The sequence below is a fragment of the Anser anser genome (genome assembly GCF_964211835.1).
Source record: "Anser anser genome assembly, chromosome: 21".
Classification (NCBI taxonomy): domain Eukaryota; kingdom Metazoa; phylum Chordata; class Aves; order Anseriformes; family Anatidae; genus Anser; species Anser anser.
In genome coordinates, this window is record NC_139742.1 from 2,731,322 (window position 1) to 2,748,122 (window position 16,801).

A 16,801-nucleotide genomic window follows, 5' to 3' on the forward strand; every position below is an offset into this window, starting at 1 on the left:
CTTACATCTAGGCTTTTTGTGTGTGTGTGTCTGTAATTGCAGCTATTTTGTGGGATTGATTGGGTTTTGGCCATCAAAAGTTAGTTTAAAAACAAAATACTCTAGATAATGCCAGAATATCAGTGACTAAGATACTGTAGTTGCAACTGATCTTAAAACTTGGGTGAGTGAATCTAGACACATGATCAGCGATATGAGGCAAGGCATTAAGCAAGGAAACCACAAATTGGGAGTGAAGCAAGATGAAGAATCAGCTAGCTCCAAATCCTGGGGATCCAGCGCAGCAAGATCTCACACAGCTGGTGTCAGTGGATTTTAATGTTACCTCTGGTTCCCTGACTGACCGACCCCAGCCTGAGATTTCTCAACAGGAGCTGCTTCTTGATCGAGTTCCTCCTCCTGTGTCACCACCATTCCACAAGCATAATTAGCGACTTATTTTGCTGCCTGCGTTTTGTCTTAGTGGTCATTGTGTGAAGATGATGTGGTGTCCTAACGTAATTAGGAAATAATCCTCAGTTGGTTCAGGCAGGTCAGGGTGTAAACATAGAGGACAAATCAGCGCAGTTATCTCCAGATTACACAGCTGATGTTCTGTTTGACTTCTACAACCAGAAAAAATCCCAAAGTCCAGGTCATCAGAAACGACTGTATGAGATGTATATTGGAAAACCTCAGTGGGAGAAATAGAAAGTATATTTCTGGCTTACACTTCTGAATAGAAGAAGCTGAATGCTTTTCATCTTCCACAGGAGGCTGTATCAGAAAGAACTGGATGAATGGGAGGTTTCAAACTAATGGTACTAAGGAAAAAGCAGAGGCAGGAAAATGCTTTTAATGAAAAATGTTCCCCCCCCCCCGCCTTTTTTTTTTCCTCTTGTTCAAATGTCTCTTCTGTAGTTCCTAGATTATCCTAGTCTTCTGTGCTTAGGAGAGAGCTTTCATTCTTCATTAGTAGTGTGATAGACAGGCTTAGCATAAATTTACAAAACATTTGGTGGTAGCATACATACCAAATGAGGGGATGAGACTCTCTTGTTTAACACAGGGCAGGATGCTGAAGAAATGTACTAAGAGAAAGAGCCTGGGAAGTCTTGCTGCCTGAACCGTGGCTCTGCCTGCTGGATTCTCAAGTTTTGCTCTCTCTCTTCCAGATGATGTCCCCATACGAACCTGGTTCCCAAAAGAGAACCTCTTCAGTTTTCAAACTGCTACTACAACTATGCAAGCGTAAGTGAAACTACTTCCTTAACTTTGATCCTATATCTCAAAGTTTGTGGCCCGCTCAAAACAGTATCTGAGAGCATGGAGCAAACTAAGTTGTATGTTTGGCACTGCAGTCAGGGGACTCATTTGTGTCTCATTTCTTCTTTTCTGCACTCATAATTTCTCTTTCCTATTATTCCCACTTGTTTGTTATTCCCTTCTCTAAGTCCTTGGGCTACCCAGTTCTCTGCTTCCTTTATTTTCTCTGTGACACTGTACCCTGTCCCTGACTGCCTCTGCAGAGCAAGGGTCTGGTGGGAACACCAGCTGAGACCCTCCACCAGGTACTTCTGCTGCAGCCGCTGCTCTGAGGGAATGTTAATCCAGGCGCCATCCATCGCTCCAGACAAAAATGTCTCTGTATTATGAGATGTAACCCTGTGGCTTAATGTGGTTTTCTGGTCATTTGAAGAAGGTGTCAGTAAATAGCTGAGAAGTGTGAGTGGATCTGAGTTAGGAGTAGCCACTCCCTTCACAATCCATGCAGGATTTGGTGCCACTGTGCACTGGGGGAATGCTGTTCTCAAAGTACAGGAGGGTGTAAAGGAAGCGTCATTTCAAGGTTGTATGCAGTTACCAGGAAATTACATCTTTCTGGTTTCAAGTATTTCATACCTGGATAAAAATTGAAGGCAGGTGATGAGGGAAATGAGATAATGTCGTGTCTTCTAAGGCTTTTCTCCAGCCTTGTCACCTTCTTCCTGTGTCCTTCCTTCCTACATCCATGTCACCCACAGCTCTACTATACTCTTTATTTCTCTTTGTCTAATCTGCTCTCTCCATTTTGTAGTCTGTTTCTCCGCCACTTTTTTCCCTCATATGTTGCCCTCCCCAGATCCACCAAAGAAACTCGTGGTTGATCTTGGGATAACCCGGGCTGAATCAACCTGAAAAACCTGTAAGCACTAAGGTCGGGGGGGCTGTATTCAGTGCTGGGGAGAGGGGGCTGCCGAGATATGGAAGGGATCTCTGTCCCCAGAAGAAAACTCTGTTTTCATGCCCTTTCACTCCTCACCATACCACCTCAGCTGGAGGTGCAGCCCACTTCCCAGCCTGGGGAACATTACTGGGGGGCATTTGCTTGGTGCCGGCCTGCAGGCCCTTGTGCTGCTTCTGTTACTTAGCCCCTGTGTCCTCCTGCCTCCTCTTCAAGGACTGTAGGTCTGGTGGCACCCCTGCCTGGTTAATGCTCGTTGGCACCAGACTGACAGGGCCTGTGAGCAGTCTGAGGACAACGTGACGGATTCTTGCTTTGCCCTACAAATATTGGTTGGTAACAGTGACTGGTATTTTACAAGTCTGATCTGGCAAACCAGACCATGTGCAAAAACAGCACTTTTCCTTTGCCTATGGGCACATCCTTTGCTCTCTGAAGTCATCTTTGCTGCATATGGGGTTTGTTGCAGGATGGCGACCCCTGTCAGGGCTTGGAGTTCTTGGAGGCCAAAGTCAGGTTGGTTTGGAGAACAGTGCCCTAAGGAAACCCATGAGGAGCAGAGCTCTTGGTTAACGTAGCTCCTCAGTTAACATTTCTACAGAGTGTGCTGCCTCTGGAAGTCATACAGAAACATCTCCAAAAGTTCAGGGTACCTCCCTGAGCTGGTTGGGAGGTTTCCCCAGGTGCCCTTGTCCTCCTGGCCTCTGCTCTAGTGTTTTCAGCCCAGGGCTTGCTTCCTTCATAGACTGGACAGTGTGAGCTGATTTCACGAGTCTTGGTTGCGCCAGGGAGAAGGCCTCCTTGCTCCAGAACCCCCTGGTACTGAGCTGCTGTTGTACCCTGATGGGCCACATTCAGCTCTCAGTTGTACATCTGCATACTCTTTGGGTCTACGTGGAGCTTAATTTGTGTCCAAGCCACATGCCAACACTGCCCCAGAGAGGTTTTAGCTTGGTCAAGCATGAGTTTCACCACCGAGAACTAACTTAAAAAGCAATTTCCTTCCACCTAACAAGAAACGTTTCTCCCTTCTGGAGTGAGGATTCCCTCAGGATGCTGGCCAGGGCTGAGCACTAATGAATTCCTCTTCTTTCTCTTTTTCCCTGCGTCTCCTGGAATCTCTAGCATCTCGTAAGTATAATCTTCATTTTTTATTTCCTTGTCTGTTGGTGTCTGGGATAAACTGTCCTCTCCTCTCCTGTCTATCATATTCATTCGTGCTTTCCCTATCCTAAGGCTACTTGTCAGCTGGCAAAAGGTTGGATAGATGGCTACACCTGATAAGCCTACATCACACCACACCCATCCTCATCTTCAAAATGGAGATTATAGAGGCTAGCAAGCTTTTGTCCCTTTTGAAGCTGGTGTTCAGAGGTTTAATGTCTGCAGTCTGGTAGGTCCATTCGTCTGTAGCAGGGATGATGGCTCTTCGCCCCTATTCTTTGGGCTGTATTCTGGCCACTCTTACGCTTTCTTTAGGAGCTTGTCCAGCCACCTAGTCTAGAAAGTTGAGGGCCTTTGGTTTGGTGACTATTGCCCAGCCCCTGACTCGCACCCAGTCCTGCAAGGCCTGGCTGTCTTCTTCAGTCAGCCTAAACTCTTTTTGTTGTCTGGTGAGAGCTTTGCTGTCTGTTTCATGTCCTTTCCAGTTCAAAGCTGCGTAGTTGGTTAATGGCTTAAAATGGTTTCCCAGGGCGTTCAGGGGCTACGCAGAAAGGAAGAGACGGAAACGAGAGAATGATTCTGCAGCTGTTATACAGAGGTAGGGCCCGCTTTCTCCCATAGCCGTAACCTTGCCTGGTGTTGCATGGGCCCTTTGGGTGTCATTAGTGACGCTTGATGACGTTGAGTATGGTTGTCCCTGTCTGTGTTGCTGTTCATAGGGACCCTAGCAGTGGCTGCATTGGAAATGTGGAGGTGAATGATGTACTCGAGATAGCTTATCTCTGTCTTCTTAAAGGAACACTGTCAAGTCTCTTTTAAGCTTCCGAATATACAGAATCTATGTCTCAGGCTGAAGAACATATATATATTAATATATGCAGTTCCCCCAGCCCATTCACAGACAATTTGATTGACGTTATCCGAATACCTAAACAGTGACTTTTATGTGCTGTTGTTGCACCTACATATGTACCTCAAGAAAACGCAAAGGAAGGAAAAGGGGAATTGGATTGATTTCTTGTCCAGTTATTTCAAAAGGGCCCTGATTACCCTCTGCTGGTTTCACAAGGCACATCACTTGATCACTGTGGTAATCAGAACTGTTCTGTTTTTTTCAGATGTGCCAAGGCTTGTGTATTTTGGCAGCCTACTAGGAAAGATAACATAGCATTTGTGTCATTGGCTAAAAACTGCCATGATCACTTCAGCACTGTTCAAAACAAAGTGGGAGAAAAACATCATTTTTTTCAATGGGGGAATTGCCAGGAAGATTTTTTTTTAGTAACTTAGGGGCTGTGTGTTTTTTTTCCATCGATAATGAAGACAAATAAGAATCAAAACTGAAGACGTGGTAAATAAATAGACAGTGTACCTTTAAAAAGAAAGAGATTTCTCAGACTTTGCTAGACAGAGATGAGACTGTTAGAAAATGACTTGTTCCTGCAGCTTGCAAGTCAGGAATAGGAGTTGCATACATCGGTGATACTGCATAATCAGGACTAAGGTTGTCATGCCATCCTCATGTTATGTGGACAGCTCAGCCTCCTGTGGACACTTAATGTCTAGACAGGATTGTACCGTGGGAGCCAGTCTGCATTTATTGGTGGTAAAGAGGAGGTAGGATTGCAATAATGCTGAAGTCAGTGTGGGTTTTTGGCCGTGCCATGCAAGCAGACCCTGTCGAGCTGTAAGGATTGCCTGGCAGTCAGCACTGAGGCGTGAGATCCCAGCCCCATCTCAGTTCGGATGCTAGTTGTGTAGCCCTTCATGGCCTCAGATATTTTGGAAGTTCGGTGGTTATCACACAACCCTGTCCGTGCACGGTCCTGTGCCTGGTGCACAGGGAGGCTGGTTTGTGTGGCATGGCACGTGTACCGATGTGATAGATGTTGTCTGGAGAGAGCGATGCCCAGTGATTCGCTGAACTAGTGACCACTGCAGGTAGAATTTGGGGAGGAGAAAGTGAGAGGTGTTGTCGGGAGCTCTGCAGAGCACTGATGTACTTCAGCCATTCCATCGCTGTCTCTGACCTCTGTTCAGATAACGAAGGTGCTTCTCTTCAGAGTGGAGATGAGTCACTGCAGCTGGCACTGCAGGACAGGGAGTAATAACGGGATTTTATTACTGTAACTTCAGGGGTGCTTGTTGGATTTCGGTGGGTGAAGAGATCTTGCTAGTGATCAAATAACACTGGGCTTTTGGGGTGCAAGTGCAGGAGCCAGGCGGGATGGCTGGGCAGGTTTCTGTAGCCTGACTGCTCACGGAGCAGATTGCTGCTCCCCACGTGCTGCTGACTGGGCAGTGTTGTGCCAGTCCTGCCATGCTGACATGCAGGCACAGAGGGGCCTGAGGACCAAAACAGCTGCAAAAAGCTCTCAGAAGGCTGCACGATAGCTGTAAGATGCCCACACTGAAGTAGTCTCAGGCTTGGATCTCTTTTCCTAAGTGCTTTTTTCTAGAAGAGCTGAGCAGACAAAAAGCACTTTTGTCCCATTCTCCAGGTTTTTAGTGCGTTGGTTAGCCCCGAATTCTGCCTGGAGCTGCTTGCAGCAGTTTTTAGAAGATGTGTCTAGAGAGGTGCTCTCAGCCCTCGCTAATGGGAGAGACAAAGCTGTCTAGGTAGCTGGGAGCAGCACTACTTTATGGCAAAGTCTGCTCTCCCCACCTCCAGGGCCTGAAGAAGCTCCTCTGTGGAGAGGACGACTGAGCATATAACGGAGAAATTAATTCTATTCTGAAATGCCAAAAGCCCTGAAGGATGTAATTAATAGTAGCCTTGGCATTTAACATTGGTGCTCAGTGTCTGATGTGAGCTTAGTTTCACAATGGACCACAAAGACTTTCACTCCAGTGGCTTACAACATATTTAAGACCTATCTGATAAAGAACATGCCTGGTTCCCTTAGAACATCGTATTTATTTGATTTGAATCTAACATGCTATAAAATAACCCAGGTTATCAGTCATCATGCACCCCAGAAGGCTTTGCATATAGTTCTGGTCCAGCATATGGCTGAGAAACATCTTGTTTTGGTTGCTTGTTCGGAGAGGCCTGTTGTCTGATCCACAGCAGTGAATCTTCATGTATTCAAGTAGAGCTGAAATAAACCTTTGAAAAGTGTCATAAATAGCCAAAGCGCAGGTGGAAATTCATCACGGAATAGTGCTGCCCCTGGCTTCTCTGTGCACTGCTGGTTTTCCTTCCTGAGTTGCTGAATTTGGATTCTGTTGACTTGATGGGATCCAAGGCCAAAGAGGGCACAGTGCAGACCACGGTGTGGGCTAAATGCTCTTCCTCTCGCGAGGGCTGTGTTGGTCTCTCTGAATTGGAGTAGGTGCCTCTGACTTGCTCTGAATGCCTCAGTGTCGGTGCTGGAAGTGTCTTCCAGTCCAGTCAGTTTGTTGAAGTGTCTGCATGGTTGTAACACGTCATTACTCATCCCACTAACTCACGTGTGAGCCAGATGACTTGTCATTTCACCTCTTTCACCAGCAGTAGGCTCTGTTGCTTGATGTCTGTGGTGTGTGTTGGTGGGACAGGAGGGAATCTAGGAACGCCCCCCTGCTCCGTGCAGGCCGCTGGTACGTGGGCTCGCTGACATCCCCCGGGGGCCACGGGGGCTGCGGTGCAGGGTGAAGTCACCCTGGCTGAGCAGAGCTCATGGAGGAGTGAGCCTTTCCTTGCTAGTCCACCTGCTGCTCATTCCCAGTGTCTCTTCTGCTGTCCTGTGTGGTTCCTGTCTCAGTGAGCGATGAGAAACCAAGGGAGAAGAGTCCCTGACTCTCGGAGGGGCTGGACAAAGAGTCCCTCTGCCTCACGCTCTCAGCAGTGGCCAGGATGGTCTGTTTTCCGCAGACCTGAGCACAGGCATGGCTGCATACCGGAGGCTTACCCTCTGGTGGGCTTTCCCCTGGAGCTGTGCACTCTGCAGCCCCCCTGAAATCTGCTTGCAGTCCTGGGCAGGAAAGCACATGGTTAGACAGGCAGCAGCAGCAGCCAGCTGGCCCACGAGGACAGTCAGCCCTGCTGAGCAGTGCTTCCAAGAAGGAAGAAGGCACTTTGGTATTTCCCAGCATTTTGCCCCAGAGAGCAATATGGGCTGTGTGGTTGCTAACAGCACTGGTGAGATTTTAGCAGCTGCTACGAACGTGTTTGGGAATGAGCACAGCCCTGAGCTGTGTGAGCACGCTGCCTAGCAGGGCAGAGCCTGGGGCACCCCACTTTCCTGCTGGAGCATGTGTGGAAGAGAGAGGAGAGGGGAGCAGCTCCTGCTGCTTGCCAGGAGAAGAGGGAGTGTTGCCAGCAAGGGCAGCAGCAGTCCCTTCAGCAAAGTTGCAGCACAGGTACCTTAGTCCTAGGAGAGTGGGTGAAGAGCCCAGAGCAGGCCGTGGGAATGGGACTGCCAGGTAGAGCCTCCTTGCCCTGTACCACTGGCCCAGAGAGTTCAGGAACAACAACTGCACGCTTGACAGATGTAATGCTCCCCAGCTCCCCAGCTCTGGATAGATGCAGGTTGGGTACCTGGTCTCCAGTGTTCAAATGCCCAGAGGGAAATACGCTGTCTTCCTTTTTTTTTTTTTTTTCCTCCCCAGCTTTTTCAGTTCCGCTGGGCCCAGCTTTATAGCACTTTTCTCAGAGATTTTGTTTGGCCTTTCTTTCAGGAATTTTCGGAAGCACCTCCGCATGGTGGGGAGCCGAAGGGTTAAAGCACAAAGTAAGTGACAACCTGTAAGATGTGGCTGTGAGGAGTTGAGCTTTGTGCTGGTGGGACACAGGGAGCCCTATGTTGTGCACACGTGTGGGTAGAAAGGACCTAGCATTGGCTGGAGAAAGGATTTGACTTGCTGATGCTGTTTTACCTTACGAGGAGGAGGCCAGATTGTTGCAAGTCTCCAAGACACACGGATATCTGCAAGCAGCCTTTAAGCTATTCCCACGGACCCTCTGCCTTGGCTGCAGGAGATCTGTGTCCTCAGCACAAGGTGTGGAAGGAGAGCTGCAGCATTCTTGTCCCGTGTTTGCCTGGTATTCAGCAATCACCGATGCAGACACCTGAGAGGAGAATCAGAGCTGAGCAGAGCAAGCGAGGGCTGCCTGGCCTCTTACCGAAGCTGTGTGCCTGCTGTGGCTCCTTGGGGACAGTCAGTGCTTCATGTGCCACGTGGACCGGTGGCTTTCCCTTTTCTCCTCCCCTGTCCCACCACAGTGTCTTCTCTGCAGCAGGACCTGGGGAAAAGCTGCCCAGTGGGGGCTGAGAGGAAGGTGAAGGAGAGAAAGAAGAACATCAAAGAGATTGGAGCAAGGGGTAAATAAGGGGAGCATTATTCCTCGCTGGGGAAGAAATCACCTCTTAGGCTGGGGAAACAGCAGTTCCTTTCCTGAACAAGGCAATGCTTCGCCAGAACTTGGCTGGGATGGCTCCCTTATTGCTGTGGAATGGGCTGAGAGTGGTGTAACCAGCTCCTGAGAGCTGAGGATTGATCCAGAAGAGGAAACAGCTTGTTCTTCCCACCCCCTGGCCAGGCATCGTGTACAGACTGCCCACAGCAGTGTTGCTGGGTTGAATTTGCATTCTTTCGTCTCCATTCTCTTACACTGTGGGAAGTAGACAGCAAACAGCTTTGCCCTTTAAAGTGTCTTTATTGGCATCTGAGTTAGCACTGCCTGAAATGAACAGGGCTCACCTTCCCCTAGAGCTGTCTGGAAGTTCAGGCATGCCTCTCTGCCTTGGTAACTCTCGGGTCATGTTTTCAAAGCTTTCTTCACGTGCACCATAGCTACGTGTGTGGTTTCAAATGAAAGCTGAGGATGGAGATCACCTGAACAACTTACTGTGTGACTTGTCTCCCTGGACACCCACACTTGGACACACTGCAGCGGAGAACAGGTTGCTTCTCAGCTCTTGTAACGCAAATCTGCAGTGAATTCCTGTGCCCCTGACACAAGATGCTGTTACTAGATATATACTGCAGCAAGCTTGATCTGTCCGCTACCAGAAATAGGTATTAGTGGCTATAAGTGGCCATTAATCTAGGTGTAATGACTCTCACAGGGACTTGCCAAATCAGACATTGTGGTTAGCAATTCCCAGGGATTTTCCTGTGGGGCAGCCAGCCTGGGCCAAGCTGCGTGGATTCTGCTTGGGAAATGCCAGTACAAATGCCCCTGGGGGGAGAGAGGGAGAAACAAAAAAAAAAAAAGGTTGTGGGGAAGAAAAATGTTTATGATACTGTAGGCAAGCAAAAACTGAAGGATTTCTTCTTTGGCAACAAAACTCAGAAAGCATGAGCTTTCCAGAGACCCCTTCTGTTTGGTCCAGCTCTGATGGAAACAGAGCAAGAACATGCCCTAAAACAGGGAGAAATGACTGGACAATTGCCTTCTTCTGGTCACAAGTGTTGTTGGCTGTTGAGTGCACCTTCCTGTGAATGCCTTTGAGTCAGAGCATTTACTCTGGGACATTGGAATAGCCCTGATTAATGTGAGGTGTGAGCAGTGTGCATTTAAGGAGAGACCATGAAGTGTCCTCCTTTTTCTGTGTTACGTATCCTGCAGTGGCTATGGTCAGGAAGTGGGCACTTTGCTGCTGTCAGAAGACCCTTGTTTGCTGTGTGGAAAGGACACCCATTTGGCAGGTGGAAGAACAAGCACAGGGGAGATCATGATGTGTAGCTTTGGTGGAATCTACTGGATGTTTTGTTTTGCTGGCAGCAACAGAGGTGGCTGTGGAGTCTGTTAATGTCGTGCTTTGGTTTTATCCTAGCATTTGCCGAACGGCGTGAGAGGAGCTTCAGCAGGTCCTGGAGTGACCCGACTCCCATCAAAGCTGATTCCTTCCATGACTCTCGAGAAAGTGAGTTCTGAGTCCTTTGAGCTTCCTCCTGTGGCCAAACTCTCCAGCTGAGGTGTTGACTGGAGTCCCACTGGAGTAATTTCTCTGTGCCCTTTTGTCCCATCTGTGATCCTTTTAGTTTTGTGAGATCTGAGCAAATAACACTGCAGGTATATGCACATGTTTATCTGTGTGTATCTATATGTAGAGTGCAAGCACATCTAACCTCATGCTATTGTGCAGCGGCCAAAGGATGCCCAGTGGTACAGCTCTCTTATGGTCCTTTATTCCCATCATCCCTTATTTGCTTGGGACCAAACACCCTACCTGGAAGCACACCCGTCCAAGGCTACATTCACCATAGTGGGGCTAACCTGCCCAGCTGCCTGTGCAAGAGCCTCTTCTGAGCTCTTTCCTAGGCTGGAATGACTCAGAGCACAGCTCTAGTGCTCTGAGAGGTGTAATTTTGATTTCCTGGCTGTGCTGGCTGCACAGGTGATAGCTTGGGGCAATCTGATCTTCATTTGGGCTGCCAGGAATTCCTCTGGGAATCCCCAGTAATGCTGCAGTGTTTTGCTTGTGGGGACAGAGATGCTGTTGTGCTAATTTGCAGGAGGAAATGCCAGCATCTTCCCACTGTCTTTTTTTTTTTTTTCTAAAGGGAATGGCTATTTTACACAGTTTTCATTTGAAATCCAGGCAAGGGACTTTGTGGTAATGAGTTTGTCCATGCTGAAATGGGTTGTATTCATTACATAAATTTCACTAATGAAATCAACTAACGAATTCAATTTCAGGTAAGCATGAGGTCCAGCCCTCCTAGCTATAGAAGGCACCGTACCAGGTTGCAGGGGGAGATATATGAAAGGCCAGGTTCAAAACATGACCCGATTGTTCCTGTGCAGTCTGATTCCTCCCCGCTCCCTCAGCTAACTCAGAGGCGAATGGAAAAGACATGGTTCAGACAGAAATGTTCGGTGCTCCAGGCACTGCCACTGGTACTTGGACATCCCAAAAGGCACAAGTAGAAGCATCGTGGTTCTCTCTCCTCAGGCTTCAGGGACCACCTCTATTATTAACCTTTAATGGTCAATTATATTCCTTCCAGATGTTTTTTTCCCCAGGAGGCATTGAAGGCCAACAGGTAAGGTGAATTTGGAGAGTGAATTCAAGTATATTGTTGAAATACTACTGTGTTTGCTACGGCTGTCCTCACACTCCGGGATTCTCTGCCAGGATCCATTTGACTAAAAAGGCGGAGTTTCTGTATAAGCACTCAGCAGATGTAGTCCAGTAATTAATACAAGAGACCAGCTTTGAAGTCTCTGGACTTTTGCTCATCAGCTTGGCAATGTTAAAGTGTAGAGAGTCTGTCTGCATTCCATCTCTTCCTCCATTTCTGAAATGACAGGGAATGTTGTGAATTAGCATTTGAAAGCTAAACTTGGTGACTGTGAGAGTGGTGAAATGTTACGTGGTATGTGGTATCAGGCTTTGTGTGTGCACTCTTCGTTTCTTAAGAGTGTTTGTCTGTTTAGAGACGCCAGCCCCAAAGTGTGGTGTCTGTCGCTCTGTTGGAGGAAAGGAGGGCACAAGTCTCATGGCTTGTGCTACTTCTTGCGAGGTAGCTGCTACGTAAGATCGAGTGGGGAAGTCAAGCTGATCTGCCCTCGTAATGCACCTGTGTTCTGACAGGCCATGACCTTCAGGATTCCTGCGGCACTTTGGATGGCGACTTCGACTTGAACTGGGAAGCAGAAAAGGAGCTTGAAGCCATGGCATGCGATGGAGAAGACTTTATTCCACCAAAAATAATGGTGAGGGTTTCCAAGCCAGTTATCTTTATCTGCTCATGCCCTGTCTGTCTTGTAACAGCTGCTAAATTCAGTATCTTCATGTGAATGTGAGGAGTGTCCATCCCTGGACTCTGCACATTGTGCCTCTTCAGGAGTTTTACATTATCTCCCATGTGGCTGAAGCAGCAGTGTGCTGCCTGCCAGGAGGGAGAGCTTTGAAGGCAGCCAAAGCTGGAGCCCAGGCTGTGCTTCCAGGCCCACCTGCTTCACTCTCCCAGTGGTGAACAGAGGTACCTGAAATCACAGCACAGCCGGATCAGCTGTGTTTCAATAGCCCTCTGGCTTGTGCTGAGACAGGCCTATCTGCTTAGACTCTTACAGAGCTGGCTGAATGCTTCAGCCAGAGTTGCCAGGCAACTTGCATCTGCCTGACATCCTACGGCTGTGCACATACCTGTGTCTGATGCCATTTTATCCCTTGGCAACTGCTGAGCTCAGCCCTGGCTCATGTCAGCTCAGGCACGCAGTCGTCCCACCACTGGCCAGCTGTGTGTGCAAATTCAAAGGCACAGACCCTCACACAGGGTGATCTTTACTGGGATACAGCCATCTGTGGTGATGTACCAGCTGCTGCATCCTCTGTGCACACCTGTCTCCTCTTTACAAACTGTTACCTCAGACTCGGTCCTGCTCATTGGGCAGAGCTGTGTGCTCAGTTGCTGGCCGCTGGGGAGACTGTGATGCCTTAGGTGCTCCGTAGGGGACCACAGGCTGGGAGGACCTTCCCCAGCAATGCAGGTGGGCTGGATGAGCTGCTGGTTTGGGTAACACCTGGGAGCAACTGAGCAGGACACTGTTAGCAAGGCCTTTGTGCTTCTGAACGGACTTTATTGGCTTCTCCTTATCCTCTTGCACTTCTTTTTTCCCCTTACAGCTCATTTCTTCCAAGGTGCCCAAAGCTGAGTATGTCCCAACAATTATCCGCAGGGACGATCCCTCTATCATCCCCATTCTCTATGTAAGTATATCGCTTCTGCTGTGTCCAGCAGTGCAGAAGCTGGCTCCACACAAATTTTTTTTTCTTTTGTTATTGTTTTTGTCCTTATCCCTAATTCCTGTTACAGTGATTTGGAAACACTGCTGGACCCAGATTTGGGGTCTTGCACAGTTCTTTGAGGGCTGAGGTCTAGGTGGAAGAGCAAAGTGGAGTGAAAATTGCACGTGTGGGTTGTCAGACTATGTAGGCACAGCCAGGCAGTGTGGGAAGGCTAACAAGGGAAGGCAAGGCAGGCCTGAGCGTATCAGCAAAGCTGTGTATTGCAAGGTTCGGGGCTCCTCCTTATGCTCATACTTAGGCAGTGCAGGACCTCAGAGCTCTGCAGTGGACCATCCCACTATGTGCAGTGGTTAATACCCAGCAGTCATTAATTTAACCTTGATTTTCGCTAGGAGTCTTGCCTGAGCAGGTGTCTGAAACACCACCAGGGAAGCATGGGTCTCTTTTTCCTAATCACTTCGTATTCACTTAAACTGAAAGGGAAGGGTTGGACTGGCAGCCCAGAGAATTCAGTTTCCACGTGCAGCAGACAGTGCTGCTGGAGCTTTGTTACTTTCTCTCTCTGAGAGCTGTACAGTTGTCCTGCTGTCCCTGCCAGAGGCAGGTGTGTTCGGAGTGTGGCTATTTGTTAGCCAGCTTGGACATGTGTAAAGCCATCATTTGGCTACAAAACATGGGCCAAGAGGAAAATACACAATAACATTGACTGCATCTGATGGCACGTGCTTTGCACTTGTCTGTGGGTTTCATCTCCCAGTCTTTAGATGGACTTGGTCTTCATGGACCACTCAGAATTCAGTTTCTTTGAGATGTGTTTTAGGGTGGTAATTCCTGTGATGTTGACTAGAAGCCATCAGCTGTTTTGATCATGCTTTACAGTATGTTTGTCTGGGCATATGACTGTATGCAATATTAGAGATATGTTAGGGGAGCTGGTGTAGTGACCTTGATATGTCTTCTCTCTCTTGGTTTCCAGGACCATGAACACGCCACCTTTGATGACATCTTAGGTATGTTGAGTGTTATTTCTTTTTCTTTACTCCTGCCTGCTGCAAATATAATTATCAGTGTGTTAAAGTCACTGCCCCGTGCCTTACCTGCCACATGCCATGGTGTTTTTATCACTACAGTGATACCTGACGCTCAGTCAACTACTATTGGATGTGCTGCAGCAATAAAACTTCACTTCTGTAGGTGATTTTTTATGCCACGGTCACAGATTATGAAAGGGAAGTTTGAAGCACAGGTCAGCAAAGATACTGGTTTGTGGTATTTAGGTGAGTGGAAGTATTGATGGGATCAGGACAGTTAGGTCTGGTACAGTGCTGTGGTCACAGCAGAGCAGCGTCTGGTGCTGCACAATACCTTGCCTGTCCTGTGATGTGCCACGTTCTCCTGCTTTCCATGGCATGAAAGCAAAGGGTTTGCTTTGACGTCAGTGTGAATGTAGGTGCTGAGCACCTCTCACAGCTTGGCCTCCTGCCTGCAAGATTAAACTCTGGTGAGAAGAAAAAAGATTCTGAGAGATTAATTTTTAACTTCCTCCATGGTTTATCTTTTCCAACATGTTTGTTTGTTTGTTTGTTTTTGTTTTGTTTTCAGAGGAAATAGAGAAGAAGCTTAACATCTATCGGAAAGGCTGCAAGATCTGGAAGATGCTGATATTTTGCCAGGTACATGAAAGTTCTTAAATGCTTGGGTAGTTTGTTACAAATTCCTCTTTTTCTTTGGGGGAAATTACATGGAGGAACCAATATTCCAAAGTCAGGTTCTGTTAGAGTAAGCGCATGTATACATGTATACAGCTTTCACATCTCATTTCCCCAGACAGTGAGCAGTCACAAGATGCTGCGACAGCAGCAAATAAAATCTGACTTAGTGTAGCCAGCTCCAGAGCTGGGCAGCTTCTCAGCTACTTTCAAGGAAACCCAGGCAAACCTGTATTAGCACAGACCTCAAAAGAAGGCCTTTGGAGAAAGAAAGAAAGAAGCATTTCTGATGTGATGGTTCTAAGTTTTCATAACAGCTTCAGTGTGACACTGACAATGGAGGGTGTTGTTGATCTGACCAGCAGATGGCACAGCTTGGAGCCTCAGTGGAGGGAGAGGAGTCAGGGTACAGACATACCGAGCTGTGGCTGGGACAGATTTAGGCCCTGCTCTGTCTGGGCCTCGCTGGGGATTTCCTTCCCAAAGCTCTTGTTCCTGGGGTGGTCATCTCTGGACTCCCCCGGCAGCTGTGCAGGGAACCTTGAAATGGGAAGTGAGGAGACAAACCGACTTGAACTTCCTCGTGCATGCCTAACGCTGCAGAGCAGTAATGTTTCCACCCCACTGAACTGGAGATTGCAGTTCTTAATTTTCCTGGTGTTGTGCTCAAACTTTTTATGTCTGCTACTGCCAAATAGCAGTTCTTCTACAGTGGTATCTTGTCTGCTTATCCCTTCTTGTCTGCCCACCATGGCAAGTCCCCTAACGTCCCCAAATGAAAGGGACTTTCTTGTCTTCCCTATTGCTCTCCAGTCACCCACAGTGAAGTTTTTTTTTTTTCTTTTACTGCCTCTTTCTAGAGTGAGGTGGGCACGTAACATTAAAAAAAAACAGAGAATCCAACCCCCACCATACTCCCTGTATGTGAATATTTTCTGAGTTAGTGCCTATGGTTTCTCCTCTGGAGGTTGTAGCCGCTGTGCCAGCCTGGCGTGTCCGCACTGCTCCCTTGTGGCACTTCTGGGTATGGCTGTACGGAATAAGAAACGTGTCCAGCGTCTGCTTCTTTAGGTGGTTGGCATCTCTCTGTCTCTCTCTTGCAGGGAGGTCCCGGCCACTTATACTTATTAAAGAACAAAGTTGCCACCTTCGCCAAAGTGGAGAAGGAGGAAGATATGATCCTGTGAGTGATTCTGTTATGTTCTAGACTCGCATAGCGTTTTTCTGATCTCTGCTCTGTTTGTAGTACGTGGCTTAGAAGTAGAGGCACAGGGAGCTAGGATGGTTTAGCCTGGGGAAGAGGAGGACGAGGGGGAATTTAATAGCAGCTTACCCTAACAGTTCTCCCCTTGAGGGAGAGCTGCAAAGATGACAGAGCCAAGCTAGACCCTGGGCTGGTGTTAGCCCTGGGATGAGTCAACAGAAGATTTATGCTCTTATCTGCTGTTTAGTGTGTCTCTGGACTAGTGATTAGCAAAAGAGAAAAAAAGAAGTTCCCTGTCTTAACAAAGGCTTTGCTGACCAGAAAGCAGAACATGCACCTCGTGCCTCTGGTGCTTGGAAGTGGCTGAGGTAGCTTTTCTAAGCAGGCAAGTAGTGGCAGAAATCCAAGTCATTCCCCCACAGCTGTCTCTGATAACTGCCCTTCTAATTGCAGGGGGGAAATGGAATTTGTCTCTGCAAAGCCTGCTCAAAGTCCAGCACGTTGCTGAGGCAATTCTACTTCTCCTTGCAGAGAGTTAAGCTTTGCCTGTTTTGCTGCCTGCTTCCTTGTGCTGGCTCAAACTTACTTGGCTAACAGCGCTTCATTGTGGGGGAGAGCATGTATACCAACCTGTTCCTACACAGCATACTGTTGGCATGAGAGTTGAATATTAAAATCCACATCTGTTCAGCACTCTCATGCTCTGGCACAAACACTGTCAATAAAATTCTTAGGCACGTGTGCACATACATGCTTCTGAATGCACTAGAAGAATAGCTGGTCTGAAGTTGCTAATTCAGGCACCTTCAGAAAGCTGTGAATGTGCAGCTGAAAA

At 47.9% G+C, this 16,801-nt stretch overlaps 1 protein-coding gene across 6 annotated transcripts in view; it reads left to right on the top strand.

The window, feature by feature from the left end:
* NSMF (NMDA receptor synaptonuclear signaling and neuronal migration factor) overlaps positions 1-16,801 on the top strand; it is a 50,373-nt gene that overhangs the window by 22,703 nt on the left and 10,869 nt on the right. For 3 of the 6 annotated variants that reach the window (XM_083807294.1, XM_083807293.1, XM_083807298.1), the window contains 9 exons: positions 1,155-1,230; positions 3,897-3,965; positions 8,030-8,082; positions 10,132-10,221; positions 11,896-12,017; positions 12,931-13,014; positions 14,030-14,063; positions 14,656-14,726; positions 15,866-15,945. In XM_083807294.1, the coding sequence (XP_083663420.1) occupies positions 1,155-1,230; positions 3,897-3,965; positions 8,030-8,082; positions 10,132-10,221; positions 11,896-12,017; positions 12,931-13,014; positions 14,030-14,063; positions 14,656-14,726; positions 15,866-15,945 (679 nt within the window). The remainder of the gene's footprint in view (positions 1-1,154; positions 1,231-3,896; positions 3,966-8,029; positions 8,083-10,131; positions 10,222-11,895; positions 12,018-12,930; positions 13,015-14,029; positions 14,064-14,655; positions 14,727-15,865; positions 15,946-16,801) is intronic. The other 3 variants (XM_083807296.1, XM_083807295.1, XM_083807297.1) reach the window with 3 other exon arrangements.